The 18,150-nt window shown below is 31.1% G+C and overlaps 1 protein-coding gene and 1 long non-coding RNA gene across 3 annotated transcripts in view; both read right to left on the bottom strand.

Moving 5' to 3' along the window:
- Positions 1–7,761, bottom strand: part of LOC109329034 — a 12,485-nt gene extending 4,724 nt beyond the window's left edge. The window contains exon 1 of the long non-coding RNA XR_002105509.1: positions 7,599–7,761. This is a non-coding gene — a long non-coding RNA (uncharacterized LOC109329034). The remainder of the gene's footprint in view (positions 1–7,598) is intronic.
- On the bottom strand, positions 10,770–14,196 carry LOC109336379 (ACT domain-containing protein ACR4-like). Of its 2 annotated transcripts, none has more exons than XM_019572938.1 (8): positions 14,085–14,196; positions 13,294–13,381; positions 13,151–13,196; positions 12,874–12,988; positions 12,710–12,777; positions 12,031–12,621; positions 11,849–11,953; positions 10,770–11,467 (listed from the first exon to the last, which is right to left on the bottom strand). In XM_019572938.1, exons 2-8 carry the CDS (start codon positions 13,374–13,376, stop codon positions 11,126–11,128), a joined length of 1,350 nt encoding a protein of 449 aa, XP_019428483.1. In that variant the 5' UTR covers positions 13,377–13,381; positions 14,085–14,196; the 3' UTR covers positions 10,770–11,125. The 2 variants fall into 2 exon arrangements, with proteins under 2 accessions (XP_019428483.1, XP_019428492.1); XM_019572947.1 differs by lacking the exon at positions 14,085–14,196 and adding an exon at positions 13,737–13,851.

Raw genomic sequence — 18,150 nt, 5'->3', positions numbered from 1 at the left:
GTGCCTTTTTAAGTTTATAAACATGGTTCAGATATTTAAAATTTTGAAAACCAGGCGGTTGGTCAACATAGATTTCTTCTTGAATGTAGCCATTCAAGAAGGCGTTTTTTACGTCCATTTGAAATAATTTGAAATTCATAATAGATGCAAGGAAAAAAGCATCATGATGGCCTCTAATCTAGCTACAGGGGCATAGGTCTCGTCATAGTCGATACCTTCCTCCTGGTTGTAGCCTTTGGCCACCAAGCGTGCCTTATTTCGAATGATTAAGCCTAATTCATCAAGTTTGTTTCTGAAGACCCATCAGGTACCAATCACGGGGTGATCTTTAGGTTTAGGGACCAAGTCCCAAACATTGTTACGTTCAAACTGGTTTAGCTCTTCTTGCATAGCTATACCCCAGTGCACATCCTCAATGGCCTCATCGATGGTCTTAGGCTCAATCTGAGATACAAAAGCTACAAAGTTACAAAAATTTCGTAAGGAACTACGGTTTACCACTCCCGTAGATTTGTCACCTATTACTTTGTCGATTGGGTGAGCTTTCTTGGTTTTCCATACATCTGGCATATCTGAATGCTCCTAAGATCTGGTCTGACCTTCTTCATTGGTTGCTTTCACATTATCCACATCTTTTGAGTATGCTTCCTCTAAAGCACCTGCAACATCATCAGACACGACCTTTCTCTTCTCTTTTGGAGAAGATTCGTCAAATTGTACATGGATAGACTCTTCTACTTGCATTAAATATTTATTAAAGACTCTAAAGGCTTTGTTATGCATCGAGTACCCCAAAAATATTCCTTCATCGGCTTTTGAATCAAATTTTCCTAAAGCCCGCTTTCCATTATTTAATATAAAACATTTGCATCCGAAAGCGTGAAGATAGGATATGTTTGGTTTACGGCCTTTCAAAACTTCCTAAGGAGTTTGATTTATATTAGGCTTTAAAAGTACTCGATTTATAACATAGCATGCAGTATGTACTGCATCTGCCCAGAAATATTTGGGGATATTACATTCATTAAGCATGGTTCTGGCTAATTCTTCTAGAACACGATTCTTCCTCTCAACAACTCCATTTTGTTGTGGAGTGCGAGGTTAATGGATGAACCATCACCACCAAACGGGTTTGTAAAACCAATTATATTTCCCTTAGGATCATGAATACCCGGTTGAGCTAGCACTTCGTACTAGCTCTGATACCACTTGTTAGGTATCAGTGGCTAAAATACACCTAGAAGGGGGGTTGAATAGGTGTAGTGGTCAGAGTATCCGCTTTTCGAAAACAACAAATAATGCTGAAATAACCCCAGATTAATTGATTAACAGAGAAGAAATAATTGATTAACGCAATCAACTTAATCGATTAAACTAGCTCAGATTGCACAAACAGATTCGGTTTCTTGCACGACAATCAACCGAGATTGAAGCAAATATACAGAGCTAACATATATATCAGAGTTACTACAATATAGTATAGAAACAGAATATTACAATTAAAACAACTATACAAAGTAATCGATTAAAGCAATAGAGAGAGAGGGAAAGAAAAAGCCTGCAACAAGGTTTTTATCTTGGTTCGTTTGCGTGTCCAATTGCAAACTACATCTAGGCCTCCAGGCTGATCTGTGAGATTTTTCTTCACTATAGTTGAAATAACGTTTTACAAACAATTCTTCTAATTACAACACTTAGACTCTTTCTTCACTATAATTGAAACGAATACACATTTATAGGCTCTGTGAGTTTAACTCTCTAAGGGCATACCATTAGAAAGGATTTCATGAGCAATTCTATGTATCTCATTGGACTGAGACGTAACAACTAACAACATAATTTTTAGTGTCAGCTTCATCCGTATCATATTTCTTTTCAAGTGCATATCAAATTAATTTGGCAGACTTGTATGGACTGTAGAGATCATCACACAACTCTTTCAGAATGAAATTCTTACACAAGTAATTATTTATATTCCATAGAGCTATTTCAATAGCTAGTTTATCTTTTTTCTCTTTTTTAGATTTTTTTGGCAACACTTTGATATTACTTTTCAGAACTTATGCCAACTTTTCTCATAGTGAGAAAAAAAATTCATTTTATGTTACCACCGTTTGAAATTTGTCTCATAAAAATGAAATGGTTTGTTCATGTCAAAGTTGTTTGGTTCAGTAATATTATCTACGAATGTCATTGCAATAGAAACATCTTAAAATTGTTGTTACTGTAGCTTGCAACAATTCTAAATGGCACGAAATAATACTTATTGGTTGAGTCACAACCAGGTCGCTCTCTTTAAGACGTTTTGTGGCACTGTCCAAAATGTGCAAGCAGACTATCAATCACGCCTTCCTAGGATAAAATAGCCCAGATCTTTGTTTTCAAATTCTTACTACACTGTAAGAATCGATCTTGAATACACCCACCACAATACGGCTATCAGTATCAATTCTCAAATTTTCTACAATATGGCTACTGGTGCCAATTCTTGAAATTCCCACAATATGACTATCAGTGCCAATTCTTTTCTCACAATAATGACTACCAGTGTCAGTTCTCGAAATGCCCATAATATGGCTACTCGTGCCAATTCTTTTCCCACAATACTGACTACTAGTATCAGTTCTCAAAATGCCCATAATATGTCTACTTGTGCCAATTATATTCTCTTAATCTGGTATCAGTGTCAGTTCTCCAAATTCCCACAATTTGGTTGTATGTGCCTATTCTTAGTGCCACGGAAAGAAAGGGAGAGAAATTTGCCGAAAATGCATCGGCAGAAAATATGAAGGAGAAAGAAAAGGTTGAATGAAAGCACATTCAACTTGGGGCAAGAAAATATGAAGGGAGGATGCTTATATTTAAAACATGGTATTTTTTTCAAGTTCCTCATCTCTCTTATGTGGGACTTGGGAGTTTTTTAGATTTCACACCAAAAAGTTCTCACTAATGGCTTCCAACAAACCAAGTTCCAATAGGATGTTAATTATTAGTTATCCACAAAAGCACATTTGCGATGACCGACTTTGATGCAATGTGTAACACTAACATTGGCCTTGATGCAAGGTGTAACATAAACATTGGTAGAGGTGTAGGGTGTAACATGAGCATTGACTTGAATGCAAGGGTGTGCCACAAGTATTTCTTGGCATTGACACATGATATGTGTTGTAGGTATACTCCTTGTAGTGGAGTATGATAGTTTATTTGAAATGGTGGTCAAAGTAGACAATTTTGGTAACTATTGAGGCTCTCCAAGGAAGTTTCATGGTTCAACTGGATGAGTATTGAACAGGGTGGTTGTTGATGGATTTTGTTTTAGAGGTTCCGTAATATCGAAATATTTCATATCAATAGAGAGCTAGACAACTAGGTAATGTGTTGGACGACGATAGGGAAGCTGCAATATAACTTTGGAAGCTCGATTCTTGGTAGCATCGTCAATAATATTCGGAAAGGCTTATGTTGAATGAGAGAAGACTCTCATGTGAAGGAGCTGGTAAAATAGTTATGGGATTAACAAAGTAAACCTGAAATAAGGTGAAGATTGGTATGTAGATTTCTCAAGAAGCCAGATATTAGTCTATTTCAATCAATGAAGATTGTTTGGGATACTTGAAATATATATTGTATAAAGTTTCACATTATACAATATTGTAATGATGTAATGAATAGATAAATCAATGTTATATATTTAAATCAAGTTTCTTATTATAATATGCATCAATTAGAAACAATCCATGGGCCCAAGAGACCGTGGGTATGCTAGAGTTTATAATCTCTATTCTAAAATAATATCTTGATAGATGTACAATACTTCGAGAGACTTAGACACAATTGTTCGAATCTTGTTAACAAATTCTTTTGTTTTCTTTTCATCAAATAATATATTGGAAACAATCATTGTACACTATTGGCAACAAAAAATGAAATAAAAGATAAAGAATACCTATATATTATACAAGAGCCAAGGCCCATAGGGTTTTTCTAATTTGTGTTTCTGGTATTCTAATACGTGGAAGTGATAATAAAATATTTTAGTCAAATATATAATATTGGTTTTTAATTAGTAAATAATGTGGGACTTGTCATATATAAAGTATTTACCCAAAATCTTTTTTCGAGATTCTAAACCATTCCTTTAAGAAGCCGACTCACCTAGGCGGAACAAATTCATTGTACCACACTTTGTGCTAAGCTGTGATGTTTAGTCAAAATTTTATAATTATTTTATTTAAATTCATTTAATCTTAGTTAATGACCACACTTTTATCAAGTGGTACAAAGTTTGAGAAAACTTATTTCTTCCCACTTTTCTCCAATTACCAAATGAATGGAAGCCATTATGGATTATATAATTAATAACCAGCTGGTAATTTCTTTTCAATTGGTAAATATTTGACACTTTGCAACCACACTTATTAAATTGATATCGGAGGTGGCTTTTTAAAATAAATACATTTAGCTGTTACTAGATTTAGATTTTCAAAGATATTAGTTGTTCTTTAGTTTTGGTCCGGTATGGCCAGAACCAGGAATCTAGTTGGGTAGTTTGCTTCTAGAGGCTGGTTGGAATGAGGTTTGGACTTATTGATAGAGTTACCAATGTTCTTTAGTGTTGGTCAGGTATGGCTGGAATGGAGAATCCGGTCAGATAGCTTGCTTCTGAAGGCTAGTTGGAATGAGGCTTGGACCTACCGGTGAAGGTATCTGAAAAAATTCTCCAACACCAAGTCAGTATGAGTTTAAAGAAGATTGATGGAGAAAAAATGAGAGTTGGTGGAAATAAATGGTAGCAATGAATGACAGAGTTAATATGCTTATGAGAAGGAGTAAAATATTTATGATATGAGAGAATATGAGAATATGAGATACTTCTTGTAAGAGAACACCACTTATTTATAGTAAATGTTATGGCGACATGTCATCTATCAAGTGGTTGATGGTGACTTGGCAGTATGCATCATAGGGCGCAATAGGTCTATCCCTGTCGCATAGCAGGTTCTCCTCTTACTGTATCTGTCAGAGGGAACAAGTTGGAGTTGCAGGCGGCGTGGCAGAACTCAATTGGGGAGGCATTGAATGAGGTGTCAGAAGCAGTGACACTTGATGTGAGGTGATGCAAGCCTCTAAATTGGATTTGTCTCACTTAAAGGAACAAACTAACTTTTTAGGAGGTGTGTTAGAGCTCAATTAGGGGATGCATTTAATGATGTATCAGTGAAATTTATGAGACTTATGTGAGGCTGATACCAACGTCTGGTTTGTGTCTACTTGTGCTTGTTTGGTCGATGGGTCCCATCCTGGTCGGACGAGATGTAATATATATACACTAATAATATAACGGTTTTTTACACTATCAACACATTATCCACAATTCAGAAATTAGTTATCAATGACTGTCAAACAAAAGTAATCTAAATTAATAGTGGATAATATGCTATCAGTGTAAAAAACTTTACACTACACTTATAAACTATTCAATTTTTTTATGTCAAATAAAAAATGACATTGCAATTAAAGATACTTTTTAAGGAAGAACTGGCCTCTAGAAGCGAAAATGTTAAGAGAACAACTTTATAGTTGATATATTCTGTTTCTTTTAAACTATTTTAGTGTTTTTTGTTATGTGATTAAACTATCATGAATTTATAATTCTTATAAATTTCTATGAAATTATTTTGACATATTTATAGTCTAATTTTCCTAGAAATATATGATAAATTAATGAAAAATTACACATTGTATCGTAATAAAATTTAGGATAAGTAGAATGTCGATCAGGTAACTTACAAGTTGATTAGAAATGTTAGTAGGAATAGATATTACATTGAAAGTGCATATGTTGAAATATGTTTTGAAATATATTTTTGGTATTTTGGATAAATATTATATTAGACTAATAAATAGTTTAAATTCACTTACATTTTAGTTAATTAGTTAGTTTTAGTTGTTAGGTTAGTTAGTTTTCCTTTCTTTTATATATAAGTCTTTCATTGTAATTTTCTTACTCATTCAATATATGTAATTCATTAAATGAATGAAATTCATATTCTTTCTTTACTCTTTGATTACTAAAATGGTATTAGAACAATATCTCTTATGGCTTTTGCTTATGCCTCTATCTCTCCATTTCATCCATTAGTCCAAACTCTTTCACAAAGTGCTTGCAAGAATTGTGTGTATATTGGTTTATGCAAGAATGAGACAAGGACATGGAATGCTAATCATTGCAACATCCTTCAACAAGTTTCTTTCTCTTCTCTTTCTTTATCATTTTCTTTTATATTTTTCTTTTGTTATTTTATCATATTATTCTTTTGTTATTTTTGAGCAAAAATTGTTCATATTTTACATTATTCTTCTTGATATATTGAGGCAAATATTGCCCATATTTCATCTTATTTGTGGACCAAGAAACCAAGATGGTATTCTTGAACATTGTTATTCTTGAACAAATATTCATCATATTTTAGATTTCTCTCGTTTTTTGCTAAGAAGCTAAGATGATATTCTTGAGCATTGTTATTCTTGAACAAATATTTTTCATTTCATAATATTATAGATTTCTCTCATTCTTTGGCCAAGAAACCAAAATGATATTCTTGAGCAATAATCTCATTTGATCTTCTTTCTATTGTGTTGGTTCTTAATAAATAACATCGTTACTTTCAATTTCAATTCATTTTCCTATGAGAATTGTTCTATTTCTTCTATTAATTCTCTTAGCACAACCTTGCTAATTTTATTTGCTATATTTTGAAAATTACTTTTATCTCTTTAAATTTCTTCTATTCAACTATATTTGAATGAGTAGATAAATACAGATCAAGTTTTTGACTATATTGATCAAGTTGCAAATCTTCTAACAAAGGCTTTAGAGTATTTTCCATTGAATCATCTTTGTTTAAGATGAGAGTTGTCAACATCCACTTTTCAGCTTGAGGGGATGTTGAAATATATTTTGGCATTTTGGATTAATATTTTATTGGCTAGTAATTAGTTTAAACTCGCCTTTTGGTTTATTAGTTAGTTTTAGTTGTTAAGTTAGTTAGTTTTTCTTTCTTTTATATAAGTTTTTCGTTGTAACTTTTCTATTCATTCAATATATGTAATCCATTAAATAAATAAAATTCATATTCTTTCTTTGATTCTTGGTTTTTATTATCATAGATATTACAATCTTTTCCAAAATAACATATTTTCTCCATTGCAAAATAACTAACGGGAGAATAACACAAAATGCAATTAATTTATTTGAGATTCATAAAAATAATATTTTGTTTTATATTTTAAACTTTATTTTTATCTCTCATCATTTAATCTCTTCATAAGATATTATTGAAAATAATTATTTTTTACTCCCTTGAATTTTTATGTGAACGAATATTTTAAAACAAATTTCTATTTTATAAATAGACAATTATTTCGAAAGTGATAGATAATGCATTGCAGTTGGCTTACAGCCATATTTCACACATATTTTAACAAAATTTCAAACTCGTCGCTGTTGGAAAAAAGATTTTTTATGTAGTTTACTTTAATAATTTCATTTTTTTGTAAATTATAATTTTTGAAAATCTTTAAGTGTCATAGACAGATATTGTTATTAATACCATATCGATCATCAAACCGGTTAGGATACTGGTATAGTAGTATAGTAGTTTAACCGTTGGTCCACTAATTAAATCGCATATCGGCGAGATTAGATATACATATATAATAATTAACATTAATGTTGAAAAATCAATAAAAAACCAATATTTTTTTTATTTTCATTAAAAAATTAGTTTTAAATAAAAACCGTCCGATATGACCGGTTTTAGCCGGTTTTGACTAGTATGATTGTAAGACTAGTATAAATATTATCTCGTACTGGTATTGGGACTCGGTTCAACCTGCTGGTATGAAACAGTTTTAGTAACACTGCATTATGCATAGTTAGGGATGCCAATGAGTCTAGGTGAATTCGTGTAGTGCATTACTACCACTCATTTTGTTGCATCATTTTTAGAGCCAGACCCACCTTGATTCATGCTGATACTCGCTGAGTCTACTATCCACTGGTCCTTGGGTATCCATCTAATCTGCTGATGACCTCAAATTCAGAAAACATTAAAAATAATTGCGAATATTTAAGTAATTGTGTGTTTGTTTCTTACAATCTTATATTTATTTCGATAATCAACAACAACAAAAATTATATAACATATTTAAAGTTTTAAACAAATTTTAAATTGATTTTTTCAACATTATGATGTAAAATTGAGTTAGTAAGAATTGTTCATTTAACAAAATATTGAGTTATACATGTCAATTAACAACATAAGATCACATCACTACTTAATAATATAACATCATTGTTTAACAACGTAACAATCACATTTATGAATTAATAATATAACATTATAAATTAACAATATAGTATATATATATATTTAGGTAGGAATAACAGATTTAGGTACTCGTGAATTTGGGTAATTTATTGTTCGGCCTTAGACCCATCCAACACCGTATCTTAAAATCTCGAGTCTCAATTACTCATGAGTCCAAAAACATGGACTCAAACCCGATCTGTTGCGAATATTTTTTGTAGGTACCTACGTGTCCGGGCATTTATTGCCATCCCTACCTATAGTAGCTTTGAGAAGAAATATTTTATTTTTTATTTACCTTATTTGAATTAAATTCATTTTTATAAATAAATAAAAAATCACGCTTTAAAAGCTATATATAGATTAAGTAAGACATGTGTTAAAAATTGGGGATGCAGACAAGAAAGAAGCTACTCTACTCAACCTCAAGATAATGTGGATGAAATCTTATATGATCGATGAAGAAGATAATTAATTTATTAAATTCTTAACTTAAATATATTTTTTATTTTTTCAACCAATGACAAATTGATGACACATGAAGTGCTATACTTTTTAGAAAAGAATATGTGTTCCCAAGATAACAGGAACAATTAAGAATTGATATTTATATTAAGGAAAAGTGTATAAAGTCTCCTTAAACTTTATACATTGTGCAAGTAAGTTTTATAAACTATTTTTTCTTCTTAATTACCTCTTAAACTTCTAACAGTTTGTGAAATTTTTTGTTAAATTATTCATAAATAACAAGAAAAATAATACAAACAATACATGTTAGTCACCATTGATATCCAAATGAAACCACCATCAAAATACAAAATTAATTGAGAAGAAAAAATAATTAAATTATAGAGTTAAAGTGATTAATACAATAATATTGTTATATATACAAAAAGTAAAATAAAATTAATATTCGAGATTAAAAAAATGTATGAGTTAAAAAAATTCACTGCTTTTAATTTAACATTGTATATATGGAGAGGCTAATTTCACTAATAGTAAATGTTTAAGGGGTAATTAGAAGAAAAAAAATATTTATAATACCTATTTACAAAATGGATAAAATTTAGGATGCATTTTGTCCTGTATATTAAAATGGTAGTGTAGGTAGAAGTGCAATGGAGTGTGAACATCCCATTAAACTATAAGAATCAAATTTTTACATTAATTTTAAGAAGATTGAACTAAGGGTAATTTTGAAATATAAAACAAATTGAAAAGGTGAGAGTGCTAATATGTATATTAGATTAGAGTACCACTAACCTCGCCCTTATTATGATAAAGGCAAAGCCATGACTAACAATCGGATAAATATGGGTGAGACACCCAGTGCTTGTGGTATTAAAACAAAAGTTTGAAAGCATCAATGTAACATGACATTGCACAATTAAAGAATATAAATAATTGTTTAGATTATTGTTCTATCTTAGTTTCCTGACTGATCATAACCTAATCGGCTCATAAAGTCATGGTCAAATACTAGATAAGTAAGATCTGACTCATATAGTCATTGATTATGTCTAGGCAGCCGACCTAACAAAGAAAATGATGATAGTGACAAAACATGAATTACTCAGTAATTATAGAACCACATACCTTTGCTACAAGGCAGTCTAACCGCCTAAATAGCACTGCTACATGAGTGTCACGCCACTTGAATAGCACAGACACTACTATAGAGTTAGGAACATTGTCTAAACACTCAGCTATCCTCTACCATGCGGCAATGACATACCTAATATACGACTATGATTGACTGGGTAAGCGATAAAATAACCACCCTGGAAAGAGCAATGTACCAGCCAGAATACATGCATGTCAAGGCCCCCGACACAGATAAAGTCCACGCCTATGTGGGTCAAACTTGGCAGGACGACTTGTCTTGATTACAAGTTTACAACATCTGCTAGAGAATATATCATATTAAACCCCTCTATAAATAAAGGAGATTACTCGTAAGGAAGTTTATACTTAATACTCTCAATTATATTCTTACATCCTTATACTTTCTTTACATATCTCAACTCGAGCATAAGATTGTCTTTACAATTACCTCTACCGAAATGGTTCTAGATCAACTCTTACATGAATTCAATAGTCAGATAAGCCTTCAAGTTCGACTTCCATTGTACCAACTAACAATTACCATTTAATTATTTATTATCACATCATTAGAAATGTTTGATTACTTAAAGTTTAATTACTTGATATGTGTAGATAATATAAAGATTTTTTTTTTCATTATTGGTGCATTATTCACTACTGAATAATTGAAAGTTTATTTTAAATAAAATTCTTACAAAAATTCAATTGAGCTAAATAATGGCAAACACACTATTAATATAATTACTTAATTAGTATGCAGAATTACTCAAGAAAAGTAAAATGAGAAATATAAAAGCAGATTTTGGAGAATTACACTAGTTGAGAAAGTTTATATACAAATGATGGCACTTGAAACTAATTGTTCCAAGTTTAATCAATCTTTGCTTCCATAACACTCCAACACATGATTGGAACCATGGAGACAAACTAAAAACTAAAAGCTAAAATCTAAAAGCAGGAGGAATTGAAAATTTACAAAGCAACTTTCCCTACACTTCATCAAGCTTTTGAAATATGCTGTGGCTGCTAGGATTCCTACTTCCTACACTTACTAAACTAAAGTCACATTTCCTCTAGTAAGGTTTTTGCATCTTCAGCTTTTTCACTATACAAGAAAAAGAAACTAACACATATGATGGCTTTTTTCAAGAATAAGACTTAACCAACCCAAAGTTAACAAATGATCTTGATTTGAAAAGACCACTAAAGAGGGATCTGGTCTGTGAATTTTGAGGACCAGATTTTGACTCATCAGGGCAACCTTTTACTTGAAGGATAGTGTTGCCGATTGCTTGGCGAATCGATTCTATCGTCTTAGAATCAACAATGCAAGCCGAAGCACCTCGAACGTAGAAAGTGTTAACAGCTTTGCCACCTTTAGTGGTTACTTCCGCCCTCGTGACTGTGAGACTGTTCTCTCTGAAGATTCGTGTAACATCAGATAGTAATCCAACTCTGTCTGTCGTGCAAAGTTCTAGCATCAAACCCTGAATAAGGAAGAGATAAAAAAACAAATTAGTAGTCTTATGATATAAAATTATGATATAAAATAAAGACTAACCTAAGGTATAGTTGATGGAGAAAATAAACCAAAAATGCATAACTGGCATTTGTTTAAAATAAGAAAGGACTATTTAAAGTGCAGAATATTATCAAAGAGCAAAGAACAAAATCATAAGTAAAAAACACACAATCTGATACAAGAAAAGGCTACTGCTAGTTACTAAAATATTGTTTACGTTGTATTGTCAAGCCATCTAAACAGTAGATTCAGTTAAATGTAGACTAAACAACAACAAAAAATGTAGTTGGATTAGTATCTTTCAGCCCTCAAATAATCACAAAAGTTGTAAAATCAAATTCTTTACCTCAGAAACTCTTCTTTCAATAGCAGCTTCAAGACATAGTATCACTCTTTGTCTTTCTGCATCTGACTTTACAGGGGAACCATCTATGTGTCTGATGTAATATTCCTACATATGCAACCATAAAATATTTAGCAGATTATCCTTCAAAGACAAACATAACAAAGTGGTAATAAATCTTATACCTGATAAGCTTCTGGTCCCTCAGCATCTATATTTGCATGAAAAACAACATACTGCATATCTGTCAAAGTACAAACTGTGTCAAAGAGAAGCTTAGGCCTATCCTTAGATTGAATGGTAACCACAGAGTAATCCTTTTTAGACCAATTCACAACATTTACATTTGGTCTTTGTTTCTCATCAAAGTCATTATCATTAACTCTGTCATAATCCCTATCAGCAAACAACATCTGATGAAGCCTTCTCTCGGTATGTGTGACTTCATCAGTGACAACAGTTTTTGCACCCCTCTTCTTGTTCCCGCCACGAAGCACATTGCATAGAAGCTCCTTGATTAAAGATAGCTTCTGAGGGTCACTGATTGCAGATCCCGTCTCTTCATCATTTACGTGTATAACAGCCGCAGCGCGCGCGTTGTGAGTCCACACCTCTGCATTCAATATGTTGCAATTGAGGTTTGTTAAAACAGCACTCACTTCTGAGAGCAATCCTGGCCTGTCACTCCCTAAGAGCTCTATTGCAGTGTGGTCCATTATTTGTTTCATCCCAACAGATCTCATAGGAGATGTAACACAAGATTCGGGACCAAGAGACTGAACAAAATAAAATGGCATAAACAACAATATAGTCAGTGAAGATGTACACAAAAGAATTTATTATAGAACAACAAATAAGACACACCTTTGTAATGAAATTCAGAATAGCCTCATCTGTAACTTTGTTTCCATCTTGGCCAGTAACATTAAAAACTGGTCCACCAAATAAAATGCCAAAAAAATATATAATTATTATAGGAAATAGCATATAAGACATAAATTATAAATTAAGAACAATTAAATTATTACCATCCATGAACCATCCACCATCAGAAGAAATGTAAGCCTTAGTTATGATGAGGTTTAGATCAGTGAGGATTTGTACAACTTCAAGTAGTATTCCATGCTTGTTTGCACTATCAACCTGCAAAGTAAAATTGACTTTTGTCAATTAAGAGTAACTTGGTGCAAGAGGCTTCCACTTAATACAGTTTAGGGTAGATATACTAAAAATTTCAATCATAAAAGAATGAATGAATGAATGAATGAATTGCAATAAGCAAATAGAATGATAAAAACAAAGTACCCTTATAACAGTGGCATTCTTGCAGGCTTCATTATCAATTACAACTCTGACAAGAGTACAAGACAACAAGTTGACAAAGATGTGAGAAATAGAATCATTCAAAATAAAATAAAAAGTTAAAAGCTTTTCATTAAAATTGGTACCTGGGAGGGTTAACTCTGCGGAAGAGTTTCTCATATTCATCATCCATATAGTGAGAGAAGCTGTTCATGTTGACCTCAGACATCAAAGCTATGAGAGAAAGGAAAGGAAAACAAAACAAACCAATCAGAAGAGAGATAATGGAAACAGAACCCTCACCCAATGAGAAGAAAAAGCTATATAAACACGTGTATATATATAGGATAATGATGGGTAAATCCTCTTTGGGATATTTTTTTGATAATAAAAACACATAACAGTGAAAGAAAAAGAGAAAGTGGTTATGTTGGGGACAAAATGAGGTGGTGTAAAGAGAAGTAGCCAATGGTAAAGAAAGATTATAAACACAAGAATAACCAAGTTATGAAGAAAGCCAGAACAATAAAAAGTGGTTGGGGTATGCTTAGCTGTAAATATTCTAAAAAGAAGGAATCACAGAACCAACCCCATTGGACCAATGAAGCTTTTACAGAGAAGAGAGAGAACAAGAGTGTATGAGGACCACAAAATATGAAGACAGAGAGAGGAAGAAGGAGAAAACATGCATACAACAAATAAGAGAAATGAAAGACAGAAAATTTGAACAAATTGTGAGATTTAATACAAACCCAGAATCCCAAATTTTCTTTTCACGGTCTCAGAAAGTCAGAAACCCCTTCACATACCCCAAAAGGAAAAAACAAATTGTGATTAACAAAACCCAGAAAGGAAAACAAAAAAGTCGAATTTTTGAATGCTCAAAACCAAGGAACATGAGTTTAAGAACAGAACAATAGAAATGAAAATCACCTACCAGTTACAGGTGCTGAGAATTTGTGATGTGCTAAACCAAAATATTTTGTTGGTATGAGGCTTTGTCAATGTTGTTGGTATGAAGTAACAGTGATATATACACAAATATTTTTGTTTTACTATATACCTTTGATTTTCTTTTGACCAATCTAAATAAAATTTAACTAATTTCATATATTAAGAAACCAGTGAAAAAATAATAAATTTACTGTATAAGAAATTATTTGAATTCAAACTTTACTAGATATGTGTAAGGATAATTAAATTTGATGATATTTAAGAAAAACTTCTATTATAATTGAAAGGGATGGAATGAGTAAATAATAATTTACAAATCAAAATATTAAAATATCTATTCTTTCCTAATAACATAAACTAAAATCCCTCCAAAATCAGAACCACCACCCTGACGCTATGCTTGACTAGGAAAAGTACCCCAAAAACGCAAATACCCTCTTTCTCTTTTTATCTCTCTTCACCTAGATCTTTAATTTCCCTTTTGTGTTACCACTTCAAAATAAGTAAGTTAGTGGTGTAATATATATGAATATCAATACTAAGATTTATACATAGTATTACCTACTGTTTAATTCTGATTAAAAATAATGATAAATAATGAATTGATAGTATATAAAATTTTTACACTTTTAATATATACGTTTTTTTCTCCTATAAATTAATTCTTGAAAAGTGGAAGAGGTGGAAGGGGAAAATGGGGTTTGGCGTGCTCATTAGCAAGACATGCTACACAGCTCACGGGAAAGGAGATGGAGGGCATAAGTAAGAATGACAAAAATATAAATGGATACCAGTAAAAATATCTATTAAAAGATATCAGCAAAATATATTATAATGGGCTTCATCATTGCTTACATATTTATAAATTTATCTTTTAATTAAATATTTTATATATTATATTTTATATTATTATTTTGAGAGTATATTTTGTCTATTTTATTATTATTTTATAATAAATTTTAATGATTAGATTATGGGTTTGATATGTATATACTGACAGTGTAAGGATTTTTTTACACTGTCAGCAAATCATCCATCATTAACTCTTAAACAAAAGTAATACAAATCAATAGTGGATAATGGACTGACAATATAAAAAACTTAACATCATCGGTACATAGATTTTAAACTCTTAGATTATAATCACAACCTATTATATATATGTATATACTATTCAAATAATAATTATTTTTATATATTAATTATTATAAAATATATAAATGTATAATTAAAATTGAAAATTTACTACCCGCATAAGTACCTCAAATAGGGTGGGTATTAGCATGGAAAAGCATCGTGTGTGCCAGTCCATCTTCGTTGCCATCCCTGGGCATAAGGGGTAACTATTAAGGTATGCGTGAGGTTAAATGAACATGTGTGTCTTCAGGTTAAAAGGAGGCTTGTGATAGTAGTAAATAGTGAGGATTTACATCTTATGTTGTGACCTCCAAAATTTATGGAACAAACCAATCAATGAGCATCATTCTCTATATAATCTACATTTTCAAGAGTAGTGACCAATTTACCTAGGAATCCATTTTTTCGCCATCTTTACAATGAATCTGATTGGATTATATATTTCTTTGTATTAAAATCTATAGGTCAAATACGAGCCAATGAGTTGCCCAATGTAAGAAGACCTACGACCCAAAAGACCCAAGATTGATTCATGATCTCGACTGATCCATTATGATAAATAAAGTGTGTATTTGACCTGCATAATAACTTAATTAAGGGAGAAGAGTCCTTTAGGGGTTACCTATAATTCGCCATAGACCAAGACATAAGTATGCTAGACGAGTAATTGATAGGACAAGATCATGGTACCACGCATGCTATCACTTAATTATCCTTCAACTCAAACTAAGTTCATCTCATTCATTATAAATCGAGGAGATTACCACACATCTATCATATCTTTACTTTCTCTAGGCATCTCATGCCTCTATAAATAATGATATGAGGTCATAGTTCTTTTTTTACTACTATGTTAGAAATTGATAGTTTCTAATTAAACTGTGCATCATATATTTAATACAATTATATCGACTATTTATTTTGGGTTACAAAATAAGTAATCTAATTTCTGATAACCCATAGAACTTCTGAAACAAATAACGGATATGAGCTTAATGAGTGGATACCCAAACGGTTAGCCTATAGATGATAATGAGAACCCTATAAGTTAATGCATAAAGAACGGTTATGGTCCCCAAGACATCAAATCACAAATATTTTTCACCTCTCCCTATCAGAGAGAAAACGAAGGTCCCAAAAGGAATTAAGAATTTGGTTGAGGAAGACCATCATACTAAAACTCTCTCAAACAGTATATCAAAGGAGTAGATTAGAGAACATGAATTCAGGTATGACTATGTATCCTTGTTTTATATTATGCGTGAGAATCATAATATTCAAGATCCTAGGATTGATATTTTACTAATCATCATGAAATATCTAACAAGTAGTATTAGAGCTTTAGGTTCTGAATTTTATGGTTCTCCATTAAAGATGATTTTCCCCCAATTTTTTATGAACCCTAATATTTAAATTTGGGGATTTTTTATGTTTCCGCTATTGATTATGAAAATTGGGTATTTAGGAATAATAAGGATAACTTTTATCCACTTCTACTTATTTGAATATGAGTAATTTGCATTATGAATCCTTACAACATGTGTTGAAGTATATATTCAGATCTATACATGAACAATGCATTAACTTTTATGACTATGTTATGCAATATGTATATTATATGTGCTCTAGTGCCTTACTATTGAACATTGACTTTTGTCACTTTACAGTTTTGCATTTTGTTAAAGTATATGTATAAGGTATATATGTGTTAAGATGTGTTTTTATTTTATACATATACAATTGGGAGTTCATGATCTTGTATATATTGTGAATTAAAATACACATATACACATATTTAATTGTTTCCAGCTTGAGGTTGATGTGATGACTGGAATTACTGATTAAAGTTTATATGTATAATGATTTATGGTTAATGCTTAAAATTATATATATTTTACTATGTTAGTGTGTGAAAGTGTATATGTATAGTGCTACATTTATGTTTTAAGATATGCATGATCATATTCGATTTGAAATTTTTTATAATGATTTGCATATATTCTTTTATGCTTTTACTGATTAAAGTTTGTATGTATATATGTATAATGATTATGGTTAATGCTTAAAATTATATAGACTTTACTATGTTAGTGTGTGAAAGTGTATATGTATATTGTTACATTTATATTTTAAGATATGCATGATCAGATTCGATTTGTAATTTTTTATAATGATTTGCATATATTCTTTTATGCTTTTCACTCTAGATCTACTTTGTATTTGATTAAGATTGCATCCATTTTTATGCCTTGATATATATGTAGTATATCTTTTTTATTTGAAATTATATTATGGGATTAGATTTGTTAATCATAAAAGATATCAAATCTGAAGGTTTTTTTTAATTCCAATATCATAATTTTCTTTAGAATGGACTCATATTATTTTCCTTTTGTCTGGTAATTATTTTTAAATTAATTGATACAATATGTTGTCAAAGTAACCTCTATTGTGGAAATTGATTAAGATTACACAGATGAGTATGAGATTATTTATGCGAATTGTGTTCGACCGAAAGGAAGACACAATTTGGCCAAGTAATAACATACATGTGATAATAAATAAGTAATAATTATAAAGTTTTTTTCGTGCGAATAATAGTCGGCACAAAGAAATGTTATTGTTTAACAGAACTGATTGTTAATATTTGATCATTACATTGAAAGTATCACTTACAAGTTAAATGATTGCAACCTTTATGGTTTGTTGCATTGGTTGGTGGCTAATTGCATTATTAAGTAGTTGTTATTGTTAAAATAGTGTTTTTGTTTGGATAAATTACTCTGTCATGTTTAATCATGTATAAAATGATAATTTTTTAATGTAAAATTCAAAAAGGACTATCAGTGGAATTCATAATGCAGTCCTTATGATGAGAATGATGCAAGGCTGTCAATATGTTATAATGAATA

The sequence above is a fragment of the Lupinus angustifolius genome, chromosome LG02 (genome assembly GCF_001865875.1).
Source record: "Lupinus angustifolius cultivar Tanjil chromosome LG02, LupAngTanjil_v1.0, whole genome shotgun sequence".
In the NCBI taxonomy this organism is placed as follows: domain Eukaryota; kingdom Viridiplantae; phylum Streptophyta; class Magnoliopsida; order Fabales; family Fabaceae; genus Lupinus; species Lupinus angustifolius.
Note: the sequence above shows the minus strand (reverse complement) of the source record. Positions and strands in the feature narration are given on the sequence as shown.

Excerpts from the sequence above, each read along its gene's own strand:
- LOC109336379 (XM_019572938.1), bottom strand. The coding sequence starts at position 13,376 with ATGTCTGAGGTCAACATGAACAGCTTCTCTCACTATATGGATGATGAA. Across the intron at positions 13,197-13,293 it reads CGCAGAGTTAACCCTCCCAG|AGTTGTAATTGATAATGAAG; the intron begins GTACCAATTTTA and ends TACTCTTGTCAG. Across the intron at positions 12,622-12,709 it reads TTCTGAATTTCATTACAAAG|TCTCTTGGTCCCGAATCTTG; the intron begins GTGTGTCTTATT and ends TATTTTGTTCAG.